Source organism: Petaurus breviceps, unplaced genomic scaffold, assembly GCF_028583685.1.
Source record: "Petaurus breviceps papuanus isolate PSGF00001 unplaced genomic scaffold, PetGlider_PUasm1.0 90895, whole genome shotgun sequence".
In the NCBI taxonomy this organism is placed as follows: domain Eukaryota; kingdom Metazoa; phylum Chordata; class Mammalia; order Diprotodontia; family Petauridae; genus Petaurus; species Petaurus breviceps.
In genome coordinates this window covers 26,985,006-27,012,323 of record NW_027187372.1, presented here as the reverse complement: position 1 = coordinate 27,012,323, position 27,318 = coordinate 26,985,006, and the positions used below count along the sequence as shown (strand labels likewise).

At 44.8% G+C, this 27,318-nt stretch overlaps 1 protein-coding gene across 6 annotated transcripts in view; it reads right to left on the bottom strand.

Moving 5' to 3' along the window:
* Window positions 1-27,318, bottom strand: part of NAV1 (neuron navigator 1) — a 355,581-nt gene that overhangs the window by 22,764 nt on the left and 305,499 nt on the right. For 3 of the 6 annotated variants that reach the window (XM_069074553.1, XM_069074552.1, XM_069074557.1), the window contains 12 exons: window positions 17,205-17,343; window positions 14,731-15,028; window positions 13,291-13,981; window positions 11,719-12,162; window positions 11,069-11,110; window positions 9,323-9,471; window positions 6,509-6,679; window positions 5,391-5,443; window positions 4,374-4,397; window positions 4,185-4,262; window positions 991-1,074; window positions 596-707 (listed from right to left, as the gene is read on the bottom strand). In XM_069074553.1, coding sequence (XP_068930654.1) covers window positions 596-707; window positions 991-1,074; window positions 4,185-4,262; window positions 4,374-4,397; window positions 5,391-5,443; window positions 6,509-6,679; window positions 9,323-9,471; window positions 11,069-11,110; window positions 11,719-12,162; window positions 13,291-13,981; window positions 14,731-15,028; window positions 17,205-17,343 — 2,285 coding nt within the window. The remainder of the gene's footprint in view (window positions 1-595; window positions 708-990; window positions 1,075-4,184; window positions 4,263-4,373; window positions 4,398-5,390; window positions 5,444-6,508; window positions 6,680-9,322; window positions 9,472-11,068; window positions 11,111-11,718; window positions 12,163-13,290; window positions 13,982-14,730; window positions 15,029-17,204; window positions 17,344-27,318) is intronic. The other 3 variants (XM_069074554.1, XM_069074555.1, XM_069074556.1) reach the window with 3 other exon arrangements.

Genomic DNA, 27,318 nt, shown 5'->3' with positions numbered 1-27,318 from the left:
GTTAGAAAACACTATACAAAGACAAGGTATCATCATTTTTATACCCCTATGATGGATGTTTCAATTCTTTTTTTTTTTTTGCCTTTTTGGAGGGGGAAAGGCAGGGTAATTAGGGTGAAGTGACTTGCCCGAGGACACATGGCTAATATGTGCTAAGTGTCTGGATTGGATTTGAACACAGGTCCTCCCGACTCCAGGGCAGGTGCTCTATTCACTGCACCAACTAGCTGCCCAGATTTCAGTTCTTGAACTGCAGGGGGTGCAGTGGGGGTGGGTGGATGGGGGAGATCCTTAACTCAAGCTAAAGTTAGCAGGGATATGCTAACCCTACAAATTCTCTCATTCAAGATGGCATGTGTTCTCACACTTCTACCACCCAACAGTACATATCAGATTATAAATCACTAAGACAGAAGGCTAACCTAGCAGTTCACCTTTCACTTACTGGTTACTATGCCAGATTGGAGGGTGACTAGGAGGAAGGTAGGGACAACCTCCCTTGACAGTTTTGGACGGGACCTGGCTTCTTGTTTGGAGCATGGGAGTATCTTTCCCCACCTTTTGTACCCCCTCTTTCTGTTCCCCAGGACCTCACCCTTGGGTGTGACATCTGTGCCATTAAGAGCTCCTTGGATGACGGCCTGAGCCTCAGAGTTCTTTTTCTTCAGGAAATCTATGGTCTCTCGCAAATCTAGCAGCTCTGTGTCCTAGGGAAAAATCAATGTGGCATCATTATTTAGAGGTCTGGAGAATCCTATCTGGTCAGTTGAGGTGAGAAGGGAGCAGTAATGGCATATGCCTGAGGGTGCTGTACTGATAATCTAGCAAAGTTCCCTGAGAGATAGTAGCAGGCCTAATAGAAAATTCCAGCACCCCAAGGAGATGGAAAAAGAGTTAGCCTTTACAAAGTGGCCTTATTCTCTCCTTGCCCTGTTCCACCACCTACCCAGGCTTTTCAAACTAGTTCCTTCCATTTCCCAGCTTTCTCACCTTCTCCTCTGCTGTCTCGGCTAGGTGCCGCAGACGGGAAGTCATGTTCACCAGGCTCTGTTCAAAGGCGGCCACGAGGTTAGCCTAAAACAAAGACACGTTTCTAAATGGACTAAGATTTGGGAGTAGAGGTGCAGTAGGGGGGAATGCCATAAAGCCAGCTCTGGGACTTTTCAATATCAACAAAAGCCTTTAAAATCTATCCTTACCAAATACATTTCCCTAATGTATTTGTAGATCCTCTAAACCATTCTCTGAGGAAGGAATTCTTAATCTTTTTTGGTTTACATGGACCCCTTTGTCAGTCTAGCGAAGCCCATGGAACCCTTCTCAGAATATTGTTAAGTACATGAAATTAAATACATAAGATTGCAAAGGAAACCAAAGATTAGCGAAAATGATGTAATTTTTTTTCTTCTCCAAGTTTATGTACCCTCTATCTATGGGTCTCAGGTTTAGAACCCCAGCTTTCTAAGAGTTTGCTGGAATACTATATTTACTCCACCTCTGCTCTCCTGAGGAGGATCTTGGTCATACTTATTTGGTTCTTGCTTACCCCCCATTTCTTCGGTCTTTAACTTTGGGAAATAAGGGTCAAGGCTTTCTGTTCAGGGTTTGGGAGAGAGATTGCCACCAGAAATCTGATCTAAGGGCCATTACATAGTTTGACCACTAGGTGTCGGGTGTACTCTTTGAGGAGGGGCCAGGTTAGGCTGTTGAGAAGGGCTTGGAGAAAAATTTGGATGAGCCAAGTGGCCCTGGGTAAGGCTGATCCCCACATGGTCCAGCCATAAGCCTGTGCCCTGGATGGCAGACTGGCAGAAGGAATTGTGGAAGTGGGTGGGGACATGACACCGATGGACAGGCAGGGGAGAAATTAGGGCAGGAGGAAGAATGAAGAATGTAGGATGGCAGACCAAACTGGGGCATTAGGCAAACAACAGTGAGCTCCTAAATAGTGGGGTCCCCTCTGGAGGGAAATCCTCAGGATTTCACTATGCCAAGTGACTTATAGCCAATGGCCCAAGCCTTCAATCTAACCTTTTTCTTCCCCCTAGCACCCACCCCCTCTCATTTGTGCCTTAATACAGACAGACCTTTGTTTCTCCAATCAGGTTCCTTCTCCACTATCATAAATTTGCCCTCAGGACTAGGATTCCCAAGTGGAGAGATGTCTTCTGTGGCACTGAGTTGTCTGTTTTCTTCCAATGCCTGGAAAACTGCCATCATCCTGACCTCATCACCTGCTGTTCCTTTTTACTTCTTTTAATGCATCTCTGACTCTCCTTTGTAAACAGGCCACCTGTCTGCTTCCTCAGAGGATTTCCTGCCCATTACAATTACCTTCCTTTCTGCCTCCTTCATTATCCCAATCTCTTTTTGGATAAAGGACCTCTCTCCATCTCAGCAGGGCTTCTCTCCCAACTGCTTTCTTGTCTCTTTAGCTTATAGGATCTTCCTATCCCCACAACCAAATTTGCAAAATGACCTCATAGTTGAGTAGCTATCTGAATGGACTACACTGCCATTTGAGAGGGGTGTAGTGGTTTAGATTCCCTCTCTGTTTCTACGGTGTGCTCAAAGTTTCATCAATCTAGTAGTGTGGAAAATGACAAAGCCAGGGTGAGAGCCTGGGGGCCCAGAGGAAGCAATACAGGAAAACCTGACAAGGTCCTGGAGTCATGTCTGTAGCTAGGGAGAGAGCTTTATACTTCTACAAGATCTTCCTCTTAGGTGCAGAACATGTCACTTTGGGGTATTATGGTTTGTTCTCTTAGTCAAAGGGAACTTCCTGTTCCAAGAAAATTATTCTCCAAATTCCTTTTCTTGGCCCTGTCCCAGCCCTGACAACACGATGGTTTGCAGATTGCAGTGTAAATTATCAGAAATAATAATGTTCATTGCCTTGCTGGCGCCTCTCTCTCCCTCTCTCTCTCTCTCTCTCTCTTCCCCACCCCAGACAAGAAATTCCCAGGGTCTGTGGAACACGACCTAGGCCCCAAATCTGATGGGTAAGACTTGGTGGGGGAATGGGGATAAAGAAATGGACCTTGGCCAGTTACATTTCAATTCTCATGGTTCCTCAAGGTTGGGAAAGAGTGCTTTGAGATGAATTTTCAACATAGCTGGTGCCACTCTTAAAAAATACCTCCTGATTAGGGTTTAGGGAAAAGAGTATGATCGGTATGGTGTGGTCTCCTTTGATTTTACTGGGGACATGGACAAGCTTAGTTTTGAGTCTGGGAGTTGTTGTACTTGGTTCAAGGATGGCTCCCCAGGCGTAGCAGCTGGGTCCCCCAGAGGGGAAGGAGAGAGGGAAACCGGAGTCACTGCGGAAATTGCAGACACCGTTACTTTTGTTTGAACACTTGGATGGTTCTTGCAGATTGGCTCAGCTGTTGTTTACAATTTTTGGGGAAAGTAGCTGTCCCACCCTCCTCATTCACAGTAGGGCTGTTATGTTCTTTGTTTACTCTTTTGGAGGAGGGGCAGGGAGGAGATACTCCCACAGCCTTGTTGGAGGGGGTGACTTCTTCCCATTATACAGAAAAAGAAATCAAGTCCAGTAGAAAGGAAATGATTCATCCTAAACCATATCAGTGAGGGCAGGTAGACAGCAGAAGACAGGAGTTCTGGTTTCCCAGCCTGAAGCTCGGATCATTCTGGTGAGCTGTTTGTGGAGACTAACAGGAAATGACAATTCTACATGAAGGAGTTGGGTTTCTGTGTGCTGATGTGGTCAGCAAAGAGAATACTGCTGATCCAGATCTGGGCTGTCTCCTTGTGCCAGGGTAAAATCATATGCCCCAGAGCAGTGGAGTGACCCATTTCAAAGGTCTTATAAACTCTTCTTCAGGGCCATGATAGCCCAAGGTAAAAGGCACGATTACTTCAATCTTGGCATAGCCTCTAATGATAAATCACACTTTTTTTTCCCCCCTTTTGGAATCTCAAAAGCTGTTTGTAAGCATGATTTTATCCAACCTCATAACACATAGACTGGGTAAGGCAAGGTGGGAGAAAACACATTTTATAGATGGGAGGTCAAGGGATAGGCCCTGGTAGTCAGATTAGAGCAGATTGAGGGCAGACCGGCTCACTGACACTGCACCACCTCCTCTCCTTCCCAGCTAAGGATAACATGTGGTAAACATTGTTCATCTCTCTTCTTTCCCCTCCAACAAAACACTTACATTGGCAGACAGCTGAGATGTCAGTGTGGCCACTTTCTCCTGTGATGATTCCAGCTCCCTTCGAAGTTTCCGGATTTGCTATAGGAAAGTGGGGAAGCAGAAACCATGGGTGAGGGGGAAAGCAAAAAGTTTGGTAGGGAAGCGGGGGTTGTGGTGTTAAGAAGCAGAGAAAGTGGTTTTGGACCCTACCTCAGATTGCATCCTCTCCTCAGCCTGAAGAAGGGAGCACAAAAGTGGAGAGAGGGAGAGAAAGAAAGGGAGCAGTTACAATGGAGGCGGCAGGGTCATCAGTGGCAGGGTAGACTTGAAGCGTGACAAAAGTTAAACTCCATTTAATGCCCCTGCCTTTCCCAAACCCCCCAATTAGACTGAAAGCAGGGCTGATTTCCCTACAGGCCACACTGAACTTATTTCATCATTCTACAGAAGGGCCGAGAAAACGTCGCTAGCTCACTTGTGGGAAGGGGTGGAGTGGGAAGAAGGCTAGACTCAGAACCTACATTCTTATTCCATCCCTGATGCTTACTACACCTGTAGAGGCTTTACTCTTCCAAGGCCTCAGTTTCCTCAATTGTAAATTGAGGATCACCACCAAAGCCATTTTGTATTACTAAAACTTTGTGTAATGCCTGGCACAAAGTCAGCATTTTATAAGTGCTTTTCGAATTGATGATTTATGATATGGTATTCTTTTTCTTTTGTCCTTTAAGTCCTTAGCACAGACCTTTTGTCCCTCTCCCATCTGTCTGTCTTATCTGGTCAGCAGAAAACACTCTACCCTGTTGGCCTCTAGGGAGGAGGGAAGAGGATTGTAGGGAAAGAGCTCAGGATCTTGGAAACCCTGAATTCCCTGCGTACAGTCAACATGCCATGAATATTGTTGACTATTAGAACCGAGGAGTCCTGCAAGGCCACTCTACCTCATTCTTATCTCCTTATCACAATATAACTGGATCCCTAAGAGATTCTCCCTCTTTTACAGAAGGGGAAACTGAGACACCAAGGGTGCCCAGGAATTCTGGTCCATGATTGATGGCTATGAATCCTAAGCCTTCTTCCCCATCCAGGAACCCATGTGGCAAGATATTCTGAGGGAAAGCAATTCTTCCCTCCTCCTTAGTCACCTCTAACAAGGGGCTTCTGGGAAGAGATAGAATAGAGTAATGCAAGGTTGGGGGATGTGGAAGGACAACTCAACGCTCTTACTGAAGAGTAGGTGGAGGAGGCACTGGAAGCCAACGACAGCACAGAGCCATGAACTGAAAGAGAGAAACAGAATACAAAGAATTAACAGGAGCTTCCAGGGGAAAGCAGCTTGGACTCTGGATGGCATCAAGAGTCAACGGAGAGGGAGCAGGGCAGGGGACACAACTGGAGTCACAAGTGTTCAAAAGTTGGTCCCTGATCTCTGCTGAGAAGACAAGGTCCTGTGAAGAGATAACCTCTCTTTCCCAAATCCACCTTGGGAGGGTGTTAGCCCCTTGGTCAGCCTGGTCCAAGGGGCACTTGGCTGTAAGGGAGAGAGGGAGAGGAGGATATCAAGGGAAGGTATGAGTCTTCCCTATCTGAAAAGCTGTGCAGTTGCAGAAGGGGGAATTTCTTATCAGAAGCTGGTCAGAGGCAATCCTGTAGTCTGGCTTGTCACCTCTCTCCCACTTCTGGGGGCTTCCATAGAATCCTGGGGATTAGCTAGATGAAAGAATCTTGTGGAGAACATTCACTCTGATCCATACAGGGGAAAGAAAAAGCTCCTATTGCAAGAACCAAAGGAAATCTCAAAGGAATGTCTCCTGGAAATGAATAATAATGGGAGAGCCAGACCCCTGGGAATTCTTTTGACCTTTCAGGCTCCAACTCTCACAAATAAGACCATACACCCCTCTCTAAATCTAAGCCTAGAAGCATTAGTGTGAGAGGGACAAATCAGGTGTCTCATTCTAGCTAAGGTAAGCACCTACCATGTTACTTTATAATTGGTGTGTTTTCTGGGGAATCATTGGGAAAAGTCTCTTGTTGGTCCCACTAAACTCTTCCATGCTTAATTTCCCTCCCCCTTCCCCAATGGCTGATGCTCAATCCCAATGTCCCAGTGCTTAGAAATGATGTCCTGAGGTCTCTGGGGCCACCAGGGCTTTTTGAGGGGGGAATCTAAATGGCCCCGACTTGATGTTTTGGGGATTGTGTATTTGGTGGTGGTGGTGGTGGAGGAGGAAGAGGAGGAGAAGGAGAAGGTAGTGGGGGTGGAGGTGGTGGTGGGAGTGGTGGGTGAGAGGAATCCCCAGCTGGGCTGGAATGAGCGTGAACCGCGATGCATGAAGTCTCACCGTCGTCCGTGGGGTCTCGGAAGGATCCTGACCGAATCATCCCCTTGGGTCTCTCGGCCAGGGACAGGGTGCTTCCCATTTGGGAGGTGCTGTATAGCTCGAAGGCCGCCTCGTGGGTGGGGATGCTGTTGGAGCGGGTGATTCTTGGCGTGGTGGCTGCAGTGGGACTCACTGGAAGGATAGAGGGAAGGGAGGGGGAGGGCAGGGAGAAGAGGCAGGGTCATGAGCACTCCAATCCCTTGGGGGAAGGAGCAGCAGGAGTGTGGGAGACATCTGGCAAGAGGGGACTGGGACAAGGGGAGGGAGAGGGCAAATGGGCCAGAGGGAGTGTGCGTGCAATTGGGAGCTTGGGATGGTGAGATTGGGTCTCAGTGGAGTAAGACTGCAATCTGGAGAGAGGGAGCAAAGATGGATCCCCACCCTGGACCCTTCACTCTTTTAGAGAAAGCCAGGCCAGGGAATCAGGCAGCTATCAAGGGGGTACCTCCTAGCAACATGGATTAATCCATGAAAATGGGAGTGGTGTCACTACTTTGATATCTGGAAACATAACTGACTGCTTGGGAGGACCTAAGACCCCACTATTAATAGTACAAAGACCAAGAAAGGGATTCGAATTATAGGGAAGGCTAGAGAAGGTGGGTGGAGCTGTGGGATTTGCAAAGGTTTGGTATTATCAAAGGGAGCAAAGTCTCCTCCTCAAATAGGGGACATTGTGGAGTTGTGTTCCTCTACTACTGAGGTCAGCATTAGGGTAGCAATAAACATGACCCTCCCTGCCCAGAGTTCCCCTTGCTTGGAGGCAGATGATCACGTTGGGTCAGAGATGAGTGCTAAATGTACAGGTCAAAGCCTACTTCATATTTGGTGTACAATCGGGCTCTGTCTAGAGTCATGATGATTGGAGAAATCCATTCCTCTATCTTCAATCCTCATTCTTTCTTAGCCAATCGGTTGCCAAGTCTTATCAATTCCATATCCACAATATCTCTCATATCTTCTCCCTTCTCCCCACCATAATTCAGGCCTTTATCATTTCTCCCCCAGACCATTGCAATAGCTTCCTAAATGTATTCCTTGCCACTAGCCTCTCCCTTCTTCAATCCACTTTCCATATAGCTGCCAAAAGTGATTTTCCTAAAGCACAAATCTGACCAAGTCCTCTACTCAATAGACTCCAATTACTTCTAGGTCAAAGACTTTTTTATTTGGCATTTACAACTCTTCACAACCTGGCCCTAATCTATCTTTTCAGCCTTATTATTACACCAATTCCTTTCACACATGCAATAGTTCAATCAGATTGACACAACCTACCATCTCTGTGCCTTTGCAAAGACTGCCTCCCAAGCCTGGAATGCTCTCACTCCTCCCTTCTGCCTTCCAGAATCCCTAGTTTTCTTCAAAAACTAAGCTCTAGCACCATCTTCTCCATGAGGCCTTTCCTGATGCCTCCCATGGCTTGCACCTTGCCCCTCCTTACCCATTATGTTGGGTTTATTATCTATAGATGCATCTGTTCTCTCCCCAGATACAATGTAACCTGGAGAAGAGGGACTGTTTCATTTTTATCTTTGTATTTGGTACAATGCTTGGTATATAACATAACAGATGCTTGCCAAATGATTAATGTCTAGTTGAAAGATCTCTTCAGATGAAGGTTTTTCACCCTTCCTCTCTCATTCCTTGCAGCTCTTTCTGCCTGGTCCCGTTTAACCTCAGTTCCCAAGCACGAACTATAAATCTATTTCCTCTTGCTTAGTCCTCTGTGGTGATAAGAAACAGCTGGTCCCTATCCTTTGCATAATAATCTTTATTGATCTGAAGATTGAAACTTAACCACCGACCCTTCTCAACATTCCAGTCTTTTCTGGGCTGTGCTGACCTCCAATTCTGCACAGTCTCACTGGAGACAGATTCTTAGTGCCATGGGGAAGTGCCATGTTACAGAGCCTCAGACCCTTCTCTTGGACCTTTATCCTCACCAGTGGAATGGGTACAAACAACCCTGATGGCCTGGCCCCATGCACTGCCCTACTGACAGTCTTGTGGAGTCCGGCTTTGTGGTGGTGTCCAATTGCTGCAGTTCCTTCCTTTTGAGCAAATCGAGTCATATCCTGGCTTCCCCTCCATAGGGTACAGAGGCAAGAAAAGACTGGGTGGGACCAAGGGCAGAGCAAGTCTCAGGCAGCACCCTGCCTGAGGGTAGGGTGGCCTTCATCCACAGCCAGCAGCTGGTAAGGCTGAGGAACTGGGTGTGGTGTTTTCTTGGGGCTTGGGGGCAGATCCTATCCTTTAAACTCAAAACTTTTCCTTCACTTTGCCTTCCTTTTTTCTTACCTTCATGAGGACTTTACTGCCCTGCTTCTGGTCAGGCTTGGTAGGACAAAGAGATCGGGGCACTTGTTTTTTGGTTGTTATGCATGTAGAGACACAGGAGAACACTCTTGTTGCTCAGTACCCGCAGCATGGTGTGGGTTCCAGCACGCTCACTGTATTTGTTTTTGTCAAATGCTCGGTGCCCTGAGCATGATGTTGGTCCCAGGCAAAACTCAGAATACCAAGTGTCAATCAGATAGCGTTCTAATCTAGGATTCCAAAGCAATTTGCCAATATTCACTGCTTTGTGTTTGGGATGGAGAAACAGCAGCACCATAAGACATCCCCACTACCATCATCCTTAATGCATCACTCAATGAATTGAATCAGAGGTGGAAAACCAAGAGGCGGGCTTTCTTGACCTAAAGGATGGCCCCTGTTTCCTCCTATGCAACAGCAAGTTGACCAAAAAAGAATGAAACGAAAAGCACTGACCTATGTTGGTGAGCTGGCCCTTTCCACTCAAAGACATGGAGAGGGCAGGCGGCGAAGGCAGATCTGACTGGTCGTCTGACTCTGGCAGCCCCCCTATGGTATGGGAGTGCCGCCGCTCCTTCGTCTCCTCCTGGGATTGCAGTTGATACCTGTAGGAAGCAGCCAGGGTGTCAATGGTGCCAGGGCTTTGGATGAGACCAGGGGAAGGGGGGCCTGGGCCAGTTTGGCTTGAGACAGTGAGCACAAGGGTATGGGTAGTGGCAACAGCCCAGGTCTGCCAAAGGGATCGTGGATCATAGATTTAGAGCTAGAAAGGCCCTCAGAGGTCATCTAGCCCCAACCCTGTTGTTTTACAGATGAGCTGCTTGGTGTCTGGGGTAAGATCTGAATCCTGACCTTCTAAACGACTCCAAGGCCAGTACTAAAACTATCCCCAGGGCAGGGACATAGGCTCGGAATTGCCATCAGACTGCAAGAGGGGTAATTAGCAATAACAACTATGGTTTATGTGACACTTTAAGGTTTGCTGAGTGCTTTACAAAGGGTAACTCATTTGATTCTCACAACCACCCTGGGAGGGAGGTGCCATTATTATTCCCACTTTCCAGACAAGGAAACTGAGAGATTGATTAAATGACTTGCCCTCCTTCAAACAACCAGTAAGTGCCAGACCAAGGACTTGAATTCATCTTTTGATTCTAAGACCTTTTCACTATTTAACACATTGTGGCCGCATGGCTGCATGTGGAATGTACCACTTGACTATTCTGTAAAGTGACTATCCTGTAAAGTGGTATATCACTCATTTTTAAGTACTGTCAGAAGAAAGAACCAGGAACACTTCAGTAGGGGCCACATATTAGGTCCTGAAGCTAAATGGCAAAATGCATAGAATGCTGGGCCTGGAGTTCAGGTCTAGCTTTAAATACTTACTAGTTGTGTGACCTTGGACAAGTCACTTAACCTGTTTGCCTCAGTTTTCTCAACTGTAAAGTAGACACAATAAAAGCCACTGCTTCTCAGTGTGGTTGTGAGGATCAAATGATTTATTTGTAAAATGCTTAGCACAGTTTCTTCCCTCCCACCTTGCTTTATTTCCTTCCTTCCTTTCCTCTCCTTCCTTCCCTGACTCCTTCCTTTTTTCCTCCCTTCCTTTCTCTCATTCCTTATTTACAAAGACCTTTTTGTCACAAAAACTTCTAAGGTTAGTTAGTAGAAGTGTTATTATTCCCATTTTGTGGAAGAGGAAACCGAGGATCATGTTTCTCATTTCTAAGTTCAGTATCTCTCCCCCAAAACCTTGTCACCTCAGACTAGATAACTCTTTGGCCATAACCACAGGCTCACCAAGGTCTACCATGGATTTGGCCAAGTAAGATACCCTTCTGAGTCCATCTGAATTTACCAGATAGTTATATGTTTTCCTGGGGTCTGGGGAGAAGGAGATACAATTCCCCCCGAAAAAAACCAGATGGTACAAGTGGAAGGGGTGTGTTTATTGTCTCGATTCAACTTAATCAACATTTATTAGTCACCCACTATGTGCAAATCACTGTTTCTCCTGCAGAAACATGTTTTTCCTCTTACCAGGAAAGAATAATTCATATAGGGCTTACTCATGAATCATGTAGGCCATGCAATGGGTCACTAAACTAGCAAATGGGGGTGAGTAAATGGAAGAAACTATTAGGAATGAAGGAAAAGAGGCTGTAGGAGAAGAAAAGAGAAAAGTGAGTCTAGGGTTACCTGAGCCCCTTCTTGGGAAGCGTGTTCCGATCTCGCTGATTACTGTAGGAATCAAAGAGGAGAATGTCATATATATTCAAATCAGTTCCACTTCATGCAACAAACATTCATTTAATACTTACTGTGTGTACATAACACTAGGCTAGATGCTAAGGGAGATTCAAATGTAAGGTGCTACAGTCTAAGAGGGAGAAGACAAGTGCATGGATGACAGGTGACTAGAAAGGATGCCAAGTGCTACGTGTGTTAACTCAGAAGGTAGCATTTGTGACTACAGGACTGGGAGCTTCACTGGAGGTAATTCAGCAAGGCCCTGGAGGTTTACAGAGCATCCAGCTTGGATAGGACAATGAACTACTTTATTTCCATAAACAAAAAGAGAAAAGGCCCCAGAGAATGTCATGGATGATTTCCCAGGAGGGTCTTTTTACTCTTGGGAAGGCTAAACACTCTACTAGGATTAGGAAGCAAGGCTTGGGTTAGGAGAACTTCTTTGGAAACTAGGACAATAAAGGGAGTGGGAGTGGGTGGGGGGGTAAGGGGTAGGTGGGGAATGGTGATGGTGAGAAGGATCAGTCAGCTACATTAATTTGGCAGGTAGGAGCCAGCAGCCAGGGTCAGGCAGACAGTTACCCAGGTCATTTTCTTACCTTTCCAACTGCCCGGCTCTTGGGCTCCCACTCCAGGTCAGCTCCCCTGCTTCTTCCTCTGGGGGTGCAGCAGGGGGCACGGGCGTGGTGGGGGCAGGGGTACTACTGGGGAAGGCACTGGGCAGGCTCATTGGCATCTGGAGCGACTCCATACTCCTGTGCAAGCCAGAGAGCTTGGGGTACATGCGGGGTTCCTTGGGGACATTGAAGCCACTCATAAGCTCCAGGCCCTGAGAGAAGCTGGCTGAGTTAATATTGAGGATGGGTGCAGGGCTGGGAGTGAAGCAAGTGGGGAGGGGACCACCCGCTGCAGAGCCTGTGGGATGAAGATCTGGGATCTTGGGGGCGTGGACTTCACTGGAGGATGGTAGGTCCAGACTGTTGGAATTGACTTTGTCCAAGTTGGCCAAAGAAGGAGGCTTAACAAAGCTCTTGGATGTGGCCCTGAGGGAAATTGAGTTGAAAAAGCATCATTTACCAAGGGTCTTTCCCTCTGGGCAGACCCTACACTGAGTGCTGTTGTAAAATATTGGAAGGAGGAGACATAGACCCTGATAGTCAAAGGAAAAAGGCAGCACATACACAGAGGAAAAAATAAACCCTTTTATAAGGACCCCGCACATTAATATAGCATGAGTCATGTATTAGGGAGAATAGCATGCTGTAGAAAATGTAGAAAATGCTGCACTTTGCATCAGAAGAACTGGGTTTGATTCCTGGCTCTAACCCTAGCCAAGTCATTTAATCTCTCCATGCCTCTACTTTCTTATCTGTAAATGGGGTTAATAATATTTGCACTAAATTAGAAAGAACAAGTTTGGTCTCTAAGATGAGAGATGAGAAGACAATTGTCCCTATCCCTTTTCAGAGGCTGGGGTCCATGGGTAAGGAGTACTGAATTAAACATTAGTTGTTTTTTAAAAAATCTGTTGATTGGTTTTTAATGATTTTTCTCTTCCTCTTTATCTTTCTTTTTTTCTCTCTCTCTCTTTTTTTTTTTGCTTTTTATTTTGGAGGGGAGGGCAGGGCACTTGAGGTTAAGTGACTTGCCCAAGGTCATACAGTTAGTAAATGTTAAATGTCTGAGGCCTGGTTTGAACTCAGGCCCTCTGGACTCCAGGGCCTATGCTCTATTCACTGAGCAACCTAGCCACCCTTTATCTTTCTTTTAAAACAAACAAACAAACCAATTTCTTTGTTGTAAAAGGATGGTTCTCTAGGAGAGGGTGGGATAGAGATAGAGGGGAAAATCAAGGTGATAAAAAAAGATAATAAAAATCTATTTTAAAATAATTTAATTATTTAAAAATAAAAAAAAATAATACTTGAGCCCTCAGGATTGTTGTGAGAAAAGTGCTTTGTAAGAAACCTTCAAGTAGTGCTATGCAAATATGATCAGTTGCCATTACAGGGCTATGAGAAGAGGAGAGGAGAGGAGAGGAGAGGAAAGGAGAAGAGGAGAGAGGAGTAGAGTAGAGGGGAGAGGAGGGGAGAGGAGAGGAGAGGACAGGAGAGAAGAGGAAAGAGGAGTGGAGGGGAGGGGAGGGGAGGGAAGCAGAGAGATGCTGGTACCTGAGTGGGGTTGGCGGTAGCTCTGCAACCTTGGTGGCTGGTGGGTGGCTCCCTTGATTCTTAGGGGTGCTCTCTGGTGAGCCAATGCTCTTCAAGGAAACATTGTCTGGGTCCAAGGCCACTGCCTTGGCCTTAGCTTTCTCCTTTTCCCGGTCTGTCTGGTTTACTGGGGCTGGGGTAGTCCGACCCCCAGCAACCTTGGAAGGCTCCTTCAGCCTTGAAGTTGAGAGGCCACCTTGCTTGGTACTGAGGAGACTAGGATCAATGCTGCTGCTGACGGGACGGGGTCCGCCCCTGCCTGTCACGCTCATGGAGCTGGACTTGGCCGGCCGGGGCAGACTGCGATATTGGATGTTGGTGCGGGCCCCAGGAGCCATGAATCCGGGCTCAGGGGTGTTGGAGGCGTCCAGGCTGGTCTTACGCCCATTCACTGGCTTGACGGGGATGCCTGATGACTTCTGGATCTTACTTAGGGTGGCTGAGCCACCTGCCTGCATGACAGTGGCTGTGCCTGTGGCTGGGGGAGGCTTCTTGTAGCCAAAGGAGCCTGAGGTGGAGGGTCGGGCAATGCCTGAGGGGGGCTTCTTGGCATCTGCAAGGCGGTCCCGGCCAGCATCTGAGGAGGAACGCTGCAGCCCTGTATTCTTCACAGAGAGTTTGCCTTTGTCTGAGGCCTTCCCTTCAGGCTTGCCTGTGAGAGAGTGGAGAGGAGGTCAGGAATGAGAGACTAATACCTTTCCTTGAGCTCCTTGCTGTCCCTTTGAGCAGGTCTAAGGTACTGTGGTCAAACTGCTACAGACCCAGAATTTGGGGAACCCGGTCAAATGTGAACAGGTATCAGATATGCTAAGGAAGACTCAGCTAAATGAAGAAAATTCCAGAAATCTCCTAGGAGCACCTAGGGAACTGTTTTGGAAAAACTTCAAGCGTTTAGGTACCCTGCTTTCATAGCAGGTGCATCTCTAGTAGCTAGGACAGATGGGGCTCCACACTAGACGGCCAAGAAGGGACTAAACCCAACAAGAGTTCTGGGAAGGCAAAAAAAAAAAAATAACTAGGAGATTCTTGTACATAAAGAAAACAATTGGCAACTACAGACTCCAGGGAGATATTGATAAAGGCTAAAAGATATCCATGAGGCTGGTGGCTGGGGATGTTTACAAACAACAAAACTGTCTTGATTCAACTGTTTGATTTGTCCCTTTGAAGTTCTCTCTAGGATAGAAAGCAAGCATCTTAGGGATAATCCTCTCCTTGTACATCAGCATCTCTGAGACTGTGTGGCAAGCTGTCCCAGAGTCTAAGAAGAGCAAAGGGATTCTTGAAAGAACCACTGGGAAGCTTATGGAAACATCCCAATGGTTGGTTCCAGGAGCAGAGGTAAAGAAGATACTGAGCTGGAATAGCCCTATTTTGCCCACACACATTTCCCAGGCTTACCTGCTACTTTGAGGGTGCTCTGGGCTGTGTGGGTGATGGGTGAGGTGACGGCTACTGGGGGGGTCTTGCCCTTTTTCAGGGACCCTGGGGTTCCCAGGCTGATGGGCTTCTTTAGCTCTCCACCCTTGGAAGTCTCATCGCAGCTCTCCGGCCGTTCTCGCCTCCACTTGGAGGTCCCAGGTTCCATCTTAAGGCTGCCACTGTCGTATTCCAGCTTCTTTGGGCCCTTTTCCTCTGACTCGCTGAACCAGCTTAGCCCACTTTCCACCAGTGAGCGCTTTTCTGAGTCTGTGCGTAACTGGCGTGGGGAAGGAAGGTACAGAAAGTAAGGCCTTGCCTGGACTACTTGCCAGATTTAGAGGTGAAGGGATGATTGTAATCAATCAACAAACATTTGTTAAGGATTTCATATTTTCCAGTTACTATGTTAAGAACTAAGAATACAAAGAAAAAACAAAAATAGCTCTTGCCCTAAATATACATATATGTTTAGAAATATCCAAGTATATATATATATATATATATATATACATACATATATTTATGTCTATATCTCTCTCTATATATACAGGGTACCCCCCCGCAAAAGTAAAAAGTTTAAGAATTTTAAGCTTTTTAAAAAAATTTTATTTAGTTTTTTAATTAAAGTTTTCATGTAAATTTTTCCCCTCCCCCCCAAAAACCCCTTAATTTTTTTTTCTTGCCTTTTTGGAGAGGGAAAGGCAGGGCAATTGGGGTTAAGTGACTTGCCCAAGGTCACACAGCTAGGAAGTATTAAAGTGTAAGGCCACATTTGAACTCAGATCTTCCCAAATCCAGGGCTGGTGCTCTATTTACTGTGACACCTAGCTGCCCCTAAATTTTAAGCTTTAAGAGTTTAAAATCGTGCCAAGGCTTTTGGAACACTATCTCTATCCAACTCTTGATATATCCATAGATCTACATATCTATATCTATATATGTGTTTGTATATCTATCTATCTATCTATCTATCTATCTATCTATCTATCTATCTATCTATCTATCTATCTATCATAGCTGTGTTGCTTCTCTATTAGACTAGAAGTTAATTTATGGAAAATACTATTTTTGCTTTTCCAAAATACCAATATCTACCTATCTATGCATCTATCTGGATTGTATGTGTGACTTGTCCTTCATTCTCAAAGAGGACCATGACATCAGGGAGATGCTCACTGACTGGACAACAGCTGGTCTCTGCCCTTCTCAAGCACCATTTAATGGTTATTTTTTGGGCCCTCCTGGCTCAGAGTGAATGTAAATAGTTACTGTTTCTCTTTTGGACAGTAACCCTGAGGGTCTTCCTCTCCCAGTTTGATCTATCTGGAATACCCAGTTTGTATACATACATATATATACACACATACATGTACACACAAGATCCATGCAGAATAAATGAAAGGTAACCACAGAGGAGAAGGCCCTAGCACTGGGGGTGAGAGAGTGAGCCTGAGAAAGGTCTTTTGCAGAAGGTGTCCTTTGATTTGAGTCCTGACTGAAGCCAAGGATTTTAGAAGGTGAAGGTGAGGAGGGAAGGCATTCCAGGCATGTGGGACAGCCAGGGCAAAGGCCAGAGGGAAGAGATGAAAAGTTGTGTGTGAGGAACAGCCAGGAGGTCACTAAAGCTGGATTGTAGAGTGAGAAGAGGGGAGTAATAGGTAAGACAAGGTAGGACAGGGCAAGGTTATGAAACGCTTCAACTCTGGAGGTATCAGGGTAGAGGGATGACATGTTAAAAACTATGCTTCAGGAAAGTGGCTTTGCAGCTGTACAGGGGATGGTTTGGAATGGGGAGAGATATGAGGCAGGGAGACAATTAAGAAGCCACAGCATTGGTCCAGGGGAGAGGTGATGAGCACTTGAACTAGGGTGGTGGCTATGTGAGAGGAGAGAAGGGGACGAATACAGGAGATACTATGGAGATGGAAACAACAAGATTTTGAAAATAATTGGTTATGTAGAGTGAGGGGGAAGGAAGAGTCACAGATGACATGAAGGTTTTAAACCTGGGTAACTGGGAAGATGACAGCTCCCTTGAAAGTAGAAGGAAAGCACTCAAAAAAGGGCTGGGTTTGGGCAGAAATCTGGTGAGTTCTAACGTGTCTGAAAACTTGTGGTACATAAGGGTTAAATTTTTAAAGACAGGTCTGGGCTGCCTCTTTCCCCACTCTAGCCCTGACTGTATATCATCCTTAAATTAATGGACCTCCTTAAAGTGGGGTTGGGGGGGACTTATAACTCTAGCCACGTCAGATGGTTCAGGGGAAAGTTTAGTGGATGTGGTCTCCCTGACTCACTGGGGAATGTGGTTCAGTGCACAAGGAAATGGGTCAGTACGTGTATGTCTGAGGAAGACCTGGGCTGGGAAGACGGCTCTGCCTGCTTGGTCTCTTGCCTTCTCTTGGACTGTGGGTCAGAGATACTGCAGCTGAGCATTTTTCAAACTCACTTACCACTACGGTTGAGTTCCTTCGAGAAGCAGTAGGGGTGGTGGGGAGGGAGTTGAGTGAGGAGCTGGCATTGAATTCTTCAGAACTGAGGTTGTCTGAGGCATCACTGAGCCCACTGCTGATACTGCTGCTCTCATCCCAGCTGTAGGGCAAGAGAGAAAGGTCAGGTTAAGACAGAAGCTGGGCCTGGGGACATTTTTCAGACCCCTAGAGGAATGGCTTGTCATTAGAGGAAAGATTTATCATAAAGCACCATCTGGAAGGAGAAAGCTACAGGGTGATGCCTAACACCACCAATGACTGAGAGTAAAGCTTTAATCTGTTTATAATTCAGGGTTCTCCTGTAAAAGGTTCAATCTCAGAGTGCAGTCAAGAATCTATACCTGGCCCTGGGTTGCTACAACTGACCACCAACTGGTGCAACTTCCAGGGGAGGATTTCCAAGATATCATTTTATAGAGGTCAGTCTTCCTCCAAACCGAAGTCTGCTGCTGGCTTATGTTGATTTTTCCTGGGTGCTGGGGAAGCCCTTCAATCTAATGGCTCAAATTAGTCACTTTAGATACTAAGGCCATTCTAGACATTATAGTCATTTCCTGCTGTCTTCACTATCATCCCCAGATCCAACCTCCCCCACCCTCCCCAAAACATAACAAAGCTTCATATTCTGCCCTGGGGATTCTGGGATTGGATAGGAGAGATGTTGCCATAACTTGCCTGGAACCAGGCTTCCCAGTCACTTCCTGGACGCCTGTCTGCTCCCCCCACCCCTGCCAGCCCCATTCTTATGTGGGGACTTTTCCCCCATTAGAATATATGCTTTTTCAGGGCAGGAAGACTGTGCTTTCTGGCATTATTTTAACACATTGCTTACTACATTTTAAGCACTCAATAAATTACCTATCTACCTTTATATTTGTGTAAGATCAGATAATAGAATAATAGATAATAATAGAATAGAAATAATAGGAAACAAAATCCAGTAAACACCATGGCAAAGCAAGATGTTCAGAGCTTCAGTATAAGGTTGATGGACAATTATTTTTTCTTTGATGTGTTTTTTTCCTTTCTTTATCTCCCAGTTTTAAGCAATTGGTTCCAAGATTAAACCTTTTTACTTCAGATTAGCAGTTCTCCTTTCAACGGCCTTTCCTCCTTTAAGTCAACCTCTGCCTGCCTCGGTTTCTTCAAATGTAAAATGGGGATCATAATAACATCTACCTCCCAGGGTTGTTGTGAGGATTAATGAGATAATATTTGTAAAGCAAATGCCTGGCACATAGTAGGTTTTCTCTCTACTACTACCCCCATTTAGATTTTCAATCAGTCCCATCACCATATATATAATATATATATTATATATTTATTATATATATAACTAATCACTAATAATAACTCATATTAATCCAGTGCTCTAAGATTTACCAACAGCATTAATTGCAATGAACTTGTGAAGTAGGTAGAGAGATATTATCCCCATTTTAGAGATAAGAAAACTAATGCTGAGAGGTTCCCTTGGATGAGGCCACACAGCTAGCTAAGTATGCTGCCTTTCCATATTTATTGGGCTAGGCCTCTTCCAATCCATGTCTTCAGATTGTTAACAACAGAAAACATTGAAGTCATAGAAATTAATCTCTTTATCTCTCCTCTGCAAATGGAGCTAACTTCTAACTTTCTGGGGGTAAGGAGGGGAGTGGGGTAGGGGTGAAAAAATAATCTTATCTACAAAACAGAAGGGTACATTATTTTTTTTAAGGATACATTTTTGGAATTATTAGAAGCTATATTCAAGTTTCATATAAATCATGCAATTTCTCTCTGTTCACAGTTCCCCTCATTTATCTTTTTTCCTCCCATTCATCTTCATTTTTCTTCTTCCTCTCCCCAGCCAGGAGACTTTCCTCCCTTCTGTCCTCCAGGCATGTTTTGTGCTTTCCAACAGCAAATGGCTGAAACTGAACTTTCTACTGGGCTCCCTCCTGACCTATTTCCCCCACTACTTCCTTACCTCTCCCCTCTGCCCTGATTCCAGTCTTTAGTCATATTAAGCAGGTCGTTGCAGGGGTCACTTTATATCTCCAGACAGTCCCTATGCTCTGCTGTCATTCAAGGTTAAATGAATCAGACTCATGGTATGACTGAGAAGTTAACTGTGGGGGGCACATGAAGGCCAAACAGAGGTAGGGGCTGAGTATGTACAGAGTCATTTAACTTCTTGGCCAATTGCTTGGAATAACAGGCCCAGGCTGTCAAAGAAGGGCTGCTGTTATATATCTTATGTGTGTATGGATCCATATATAATTATAAAGAGACCCTACTTCATGTACTAATAATCTTCTTTTATCTCCATGTATAGTGTTAAGACTATTAAACTTGGAGCCAATTCAATTCAACATTAAGTGTCTATTACAAGCCAGGCACTGGGAGAATAAAAACAAAAATGGGACAGAACCTCCTTAAAGAGCTTATATTCTACTCAGGGGGAAACAATGTGCACACAGTAAATCAATAGAAAATATATACAGAAGTAATATCAGGGAAAAGGGGAAGCAACCACAACTGGGAGGAATTGGGAAAGACCTCACATGAGAGCCCTGAAAGAAAATAGGAATTTCCAAAGGTACAGGTGAGGGCAGAAAGCATTCCAGGAATGATGCAAAGGCATGGAGGTAGGAGATGAAGCATCATGTATGAGAAAAAGCAGGTAATAGCAGTTTGCTTAGGACAGAGAGCATTTGAAGGGGAATGATTTGCAACCTGTCTGGAAAGGCAGGCTTGAGTCAGAGCCTGAAGGGCTTTAAATGTTGAACATGTAAATGTCCTAGAAGAACCACAGAGCTGCTGAAGTTTCTGAAGCAGGGATGAGGAGTGGCATGACCAGATCTATGCTTAGGAATATCACTCTGCCAGCTGTGGAAGATGGAGTGGAGAGGGGAGAGACTGGAAGCAGGGAAACCAATTAGGGAGCTATTACAAGAGACCAACCTAGAGGAGATCTTAATTCCAACAATCCTACTTTAAAAATGATTATCTTTTTTGGGGAAATTCATTTCTGGGCTTAACATGTTGTATGATCAGAAAGTTCCACCTTCTGTCTAATCTAAAGAGCTCTCTCTTCCATTTATACAAATTTTCTCTTGTTCTGTCCTCAGGAAAGCTGAAGGAGGGTTTCTTGAGAATCTCCCAGGATTCCTGGGAGATTCTCTGATTTCTAAGCTGTTACTTTGTTTTACTCTCTAACCTTTTCTCATGTTTTTAAGCCCTTCATTTCAGCCACCCTTTCTTGTTCTTAGACTTGACTTTAAAAGCTTAGAATGTCAGAGCTGGAGAAGTCTCTGAGAGATCACATGCTCTAAACAGACTTCCATCTACCATTTTACAGAAAATTAGGCAGGACTTGGCTAAGATGTTGTGGCAACAGAACTGGACCTAGAACTTAGGGCTTCCCCCATCTTAGGACTTTAAAGGCCAGTGCTCCTTCCATTGTTCCACATGGTGTTCCTGTTCAATGATATGGGACCTAAAGCTGAATACAAAACTTCAACCAGGCTATGCTATGTATATGTATGTATATATGTGTATACATTTATTGATATATATGCATATGTATCTATGTGTGTGGCTATCTATCTATATATAGAGAGAAGAGTGAGGAAGGGAAGGGGAGAGAAGAGAGGAGACAGAGAGAAGACAAGAGAAGGGGGAGAGAGTAAGAGAAGAAAGAGGCAAAAAAAAAGAACGAAGAAAGAGGGGGAGAGAAGATAGATAGGAGAGAGAAGGAGACAAAGAGAAGAGGAGAGAGAAAAAGAAGAAAGCAGGAAAAGAGAAGGGAGAGAGAGATTTTTTGTTAAGGGTCATCTTTGGGTCCTTAAGCATGGGGGCAACAGCACTGGTATATCTCAGCTTGCGTGAGTACAAGGACTCAGGAGGTTGAAAATGTGTTTTTGTGAATTAGCTAGTGTCTGGCAAATTTTTCTTTTTTGATTTATTTTGAGTTTCATATCATGGAATAATAATCAGACACGCAAGTCATTGGAGTGCTTGGCCCAGATTTCAGCTGGTCTCATTTTAACTTAGTTGCTGGGAATAGGAGAGTGGGTGGTTTGGACATTTGGCTTGGATGCTCTGTAGTGATTTATCCAAACACTGAGAGAGAGAGAGAGAGAGAGAGAGAGAGAGAGAGAGAGAGAGAGAGAGAGAGAGAGAGAGAGAGAGAGAGAGAGCAAAAGAAGTCATGAGGAATAGAATGTGCTTAATTCATTGCTGTTTATATTTTGTCACTATGAAATATAATTATTAGGTGCTATGATTGACCTTTCTTCTGAGCTCATTCCAAAGATTAAATCTTATACTTACCCCCAGCCAGGATATTACTCTCCCCATTTTACAGATTAAGGAGATTGAGGGAACCTGGGGAGGAAGTAGGATTGGTTCAATGATCCCATTATGTGTCCCAGGGCAAGAGCTGATCCTTGGCCATCAAACACAAATGAAATATATAACATCCTCTTAGGCCAAAGACAAAGAGTGCCTATGATGCTGGACCTTCCATCTGAATCTAATTATTAGAAATTAAGGCCTCAGCATAGGGAAAGACCTTAGAACGAGCTTTTGGAGGGGGACTGTGGAAGCCTCAAGAGCACAAATGCCAGAAAACTCTTGCTTTGCCTTGTCTTCATGGCAGCCTGGGGCTTCGGCTGAAAAGCTTTGTTTGATAAGGGAGAATATGTACTTTCCTGAACTAGAGCTACCTGTCTCCCAAGCCAGTAGGGCCAGAACCAAGGTAGCATTCATTGGGGACATTTTGGAAATTTAAGGTGTTCTCAGAGGAATATTTGGGGGTTCTCAGAGAATAACTAGGCAGGAAGTGTCTGGTTATCATTTAAAAGGAGAGCTGGGGTCATTTATAGATTTTATAAGCCATAATAACCCCTAGAAAACTCCTGAGAGATCTGCCCAGAGGATAATGTTCAAAAGCAGGAATTCTCTCTGCTCTTTGAATTCCATGTCCAAACTGGGTGGATCCTGAGGCATGTATTTCCATCTTTGCTGTGTTTCCGGGTCCCTATATTACTAAATTGTTCACACTTCCCTTTTCCTTAGTTGCTCAGGTTATCCTTGCAGCTCAGATAAGGTCTGTATTCCAAGGTCTAATCCATCCCTGGCCTGTGGATCCCCTCACACAACTAGTTGCTGCATCCTCATCTAGCAAGCCTCTGCATAGGAGAGGTGGTATAGAAGGCTAGTGTTCTGCCTCCTGGCTTATTCTGGGAATCACAGGGTTAAACATGGCCAACCATGTGGAAAGTTAATCTCCAGGCCTATCAATCAATTCCTTTCTTGGGATCAGCAGTGAAGGGAAGATCAGGGATAAAAGGGTGGGTGCCTGGGGAGAAGGGGGGTGGGGTTCTCCTTGCTCAGGGTCCATGGGGATGGATGGGCACCACATGGTTCCCTTAGGGACAAGGGAGTGAGGGAGTACAGCCCTGAGTCAATTCCTCAGTGGTGTTAGGGTCAACATTCCCTTACAGGTCACTGTGTAGGTTAGTGAGGTGCCTAAGAGAAATCTGGGAGATCTCTTGGGGACATAATGGAAGTGGGAGGGAGGGAGTGGATCAATCTAATTAAACACACTGAGATAGTTGTGCTCTTAGGAGCAGTAGCAAAATGTACTAGACAAGCAGAGTATGCAAATGTCTTCTTAGACTTCGGGAAGGGCCTCAGTACTAGGCTCCCTTAAGCCCTCACTATCTTCTCAGAAGTAGCCAGGAGACATAGGAGATAAAGTGTTGGAGCCAGAAAGGTCTCGGTTTGGATCCTGCTTCAGACACTCACTAGAAAAGCACTTAGTCTCTTTCAACCTCAATTTCCTCATCTGTAAAATGGGGATAATAAAAGCAAACCCTACAAGGTTTGGGAGGATCAAATGAAATAAAATTTTTAAAGTACTTTGCAAACCATAAAGCACTATATACACGCTAGCTATTGTCCTTTTTTATTAAAAATAATAGAAGAATTATTTCCATAGGGTACAAAAAAAGCCCATGGTAAGATCTAAAATCTGGAGCTGTGATGGCCAATATCCTGCACGGTCTATAAGGAGAGAATGCTTAATCAGTTAATCAGTGAGCTGAAGGAAGTATTATATCAGCCTTCCCAGGAAACTGAGGCAAAGTGACAACAGAAGTGAAATGACCTGTCCAGGGTCACAGGGGCACAGTTAAGTGTCTGAGATCATATCTGAACTAATTTTATTGCTTTTTAAAAAAATGTTAAGGCCTGGGAACCTAGTCTCAGTGACATCTCAGGTTTCTAGTTATTTCCATATGTGTGATGAAATTCTTAGAATGGAATCAATTTTTATTCAGCTTCATTTAAAAATGAAACCTACATATCAAATTGTTTTTTAGGAGGGGAGTGGGTGAGACTCCTAGTGGATTGTAGGAGCATAGATTTGGAGCTGGAAGAGACCTCAGGAGCTTTTAGACCAACTCTGTCATTTGACAGTTGAGGAATCTGAGGCACAGAGGGGTTAAGTGGCTTGTCTAAGGTTACATAATGAGTAAGTCAGTGAGTCCACTAGCATCCATCCATCCATCCATCCATCCATTCAACCATCTACCTATGTCTATGCCAAATTGTGGGCTTTCTCTAGTTCAGGTTGGGAAGGGAGGGAGGAAGATAGTTTGGAACTTAAAATGTAACAAAAAAAAATTAATTAAATTAAGTTTTTAAAACAGGAAACAAAGGCAAAAAGTCCCTGTTTTCAAGGAACTCACAGGAGACAACATGAAAACAACTCTGTACAAACAAGATACATCCTGGAGAAACTGAGGACAGTCTCTAAGGGAAGGTACTAAGCTGAAGGACTGGGAAAGGCTTCTTTCTTACAGAAAGTGGGATTTTAGAAGAAACTAGAAGGAATCAGGGAACCTGAAGCAGACATGAGGAGGAAGAGTTCCCAGCATGAACTACAACTGGAGAAAACGCGCAGAGCTGGAGGAGGGTTGTAACAGAGGGTGAGTAAAGGAAGCAAATGTCACCAGATTATCAGAGTACAGGAGAGGGGAGTAAGGTGTAAAAATCCTGGAAAGGTTAAGAAGGGGTCAGGTTTTCAAGCACTCTGAGAGCCTGGAAGTGATAGGAGCCAGTGGAATTGACTGAGTGGGGAAGGTGGTGGGGAGGTTACATGCTCAGACTTCTGCTTTAGGGAGATCATTTTAATAGTGTCAGGTCTGAACCCACATCCTTTGAGTAAACCCAGCACTCCGTCCACTGCACCATACTGGCAGCATGTGTAGGTCATGAAAAAATCAAAGCAACAATCATTGTCTGTTGGAACTACAGCTTCCCCAATTGGTTGGAAATTGATTTCCCAGATGGCAGAGGGATCCTATCTGTCATAGTGGCTAATTATGGTCCTTAGCACAGTACTTGGCAAAACCGGGTAGATAATATGAGAGTTGGCAGGAAACACAGATATCACATAGTACAACACCTCCATTTCACAGATGAAGAAACTGAGACCCAGAGAGGTTAAACAGCCCTAGGGTTTGAAATCTGCCTCAGACACTTCATTAGTTTTATGGCCCTGCATGTCATTAAGCTACTCTCAGTTTTAATTCAATAATAATAGCACCGATGTTACATAGTTGGGATGACAATCAGCTGACATAAATATGTATGAAGTGCTTTGTAAACCTTGAAGTGCTATATAAATGTCCAATACTATTATTAATAAGAGTCAGCCTGACATAGTACATGAAGAAAGGCAGTGGATAGAACACTAGGTCTAGAGTCAGGAAGAACTTAGCTCAAATCTCACCTCAGACTCTGACTAGTAATATGACCTTGGGCAAGTCACTTAACCTCTGTTTGACTCAGTTTCCTCAACTGTAAAATGGGGATAATAATAGCAACAATCTCCCCTGTTATTTTTCGGGGATAAAAATAAGATATTTGTAAAGTGCTTTATAAACCTTAAAGCTCTATGTGACTGCTAATTATTATTAGAGGGTCATTCTTGGAACCAGGAAGGCCAGAGTCTAAATCCCACCTCAGGCATACACCAGGTGTGTGACCCTGGGCAAACCTGTCAGCTTCCCAGTCCTCCAGGCAACTCACTATGATCATAAGTTTCAGAGATGGTAGTGATTTGCATTGGGAATGGGAATTTCCTCATCTGGGAGTTCTCTACATATTAGGGAAATCACAGGTCCAGTCCCCATCTCTATTATTATTATAAGTAGCAGGATAACAAAGGGGGCCTATCAAGGCTGTTATAGTGTCATAGCATTCTATTGCTTTGGCCACAGTAACAAACTTTGCTTTTCTGCTGGTCTTCCTTACCATTAGGTTCTGCATAAAATCTTGTGAATGTCTTTCTGTGAACTACAGCTTAAAACTACCTAAGGTAGTGGAAAGAAAGAGACTGGGGCAAGTAGCTTTCGGCAGATGAATTAGTCAACAAGTATTTCCTGGGCACCCACTAGGCACTGATGTCAAAGAGAAGGTAAGTAAGGAAGCCCAATGGCACCAGCATGAAAACGGCAAAGTGAAGAAGGCCAGCTATCTATGGGAGAGAAGCTGAAGACAGACTTTGCTATTTAAGAAAAAGCTCTTTGCTCACTTTGAGCAGGATTTAGGGAGCTTTCTACACCCAGACGAGATTGGACAAGATGAGATTCATTTCACCAGTGCATCAAGCAGAACCAAGCAGTCTAGAGAGATCTTAGTGTGTCTACAACTGTTTATAAGACCAAAGCAAGGCCTGTTTTCTAGGCTGTTCAAGGAGAGCAATAAAAATCATTTGAAGCATAGAAAAAATTGGACCTACAACTAATAATACAATAAAGAATAAGGAAAAAGGTGGGGGGTGGGGCTAGGTGTTGTAGTGAATAGAGCACTGGCCCTGGAGTCAGAAGGACCTGAATTCAAATCCGGCCTCAGACACTTAACACAAAAACTAGTCATGTGATCTTGGGCAAGTCACTTAACTCCAATTGCCCTCCAAAAAGAAAATAAAAAGGAAAATGGGGATTATTTTTTTCTGAGCAAGGGGAAGCTGAGGAGAAATCTGATGAAAGCCTTTCTGCAGGAAGTATGGTACCCATGTGTAGACATCTCTCCTTTGACATTACCTGATCAGATAATGTCTCCTAATATTACTTGATCAATGTTGTTTCTCATTGCCATCCTTAATAGATGTTAGCCAAGTTCCTCTGTCATATCTCTAAATTTTGCTGTAACATCATGACTATCAGATGTTTATTAATGATAAGCCAGGCTGTAGCCAACTTGTCTGTTTTTTGAGGATGAGTAGCCGTCTGAATCCTCAAATAATCCTTGACCTACTATGCTGGGGGTGGGACAAGAGCTTCTAAGATACTAACCTCTGCTGGACATATCCTGTCCCCTCCCCTCCCTTCTCCTCCCACCTCTCCAGGTGCCCTTACATTAACTGAAAGTCTCTTTAGCGTTCTTGAGCTGTTCCAACCATACTGAGACTCTGAGAAGAGCAAAGGCCTCTCTCCTGTCCTGTTCCCCACTTCCCCAGCTCTGATCCATCTTAGAAGGAGCACTCTGGAGTATGCTGTCTCTTCTTTAGGATGAAAAGAGGGACTGTGAGGTGGCCAGCTCAGTTAAACACTGCCCTGTTTGTGGGCTGAAAAAAACACTACAGCACATGAGGCAAGGAACACTCCTTCCTACTGGGAAAAGTACCAACACCAACAAGGCTCTTGGCTAGGGTGGCCACTCCTCACAGACTTCTTCCCTGTGTCCCAGGGATAGTCACCCCAGAATGACCAAGGAAGCCTGGATCCAGGCAGAGGGGCCTAGATGAAGATTAAATAATCAGAGGGCAAGGGCCAGGTCTGAAAAAGTGCTCAGTGCTTTTCTAACAGTTTGAACTGAATTGTCACTACTTTGCTACCCTCAAAGAGAACACACCCTGTTGAACATGTAAACTAATCTTCCTCAGTCATCTGCTTTAAGTGATGCTTATCAGGTGTGAACTGTCTTTGCCTGCTAGTCTTGCTTTCTCCTCTGATCCTAATGGAGATGCCAGGCCAGGGATGGATCTAATGACTTGCTTTCTCCTCTGATCCTAATG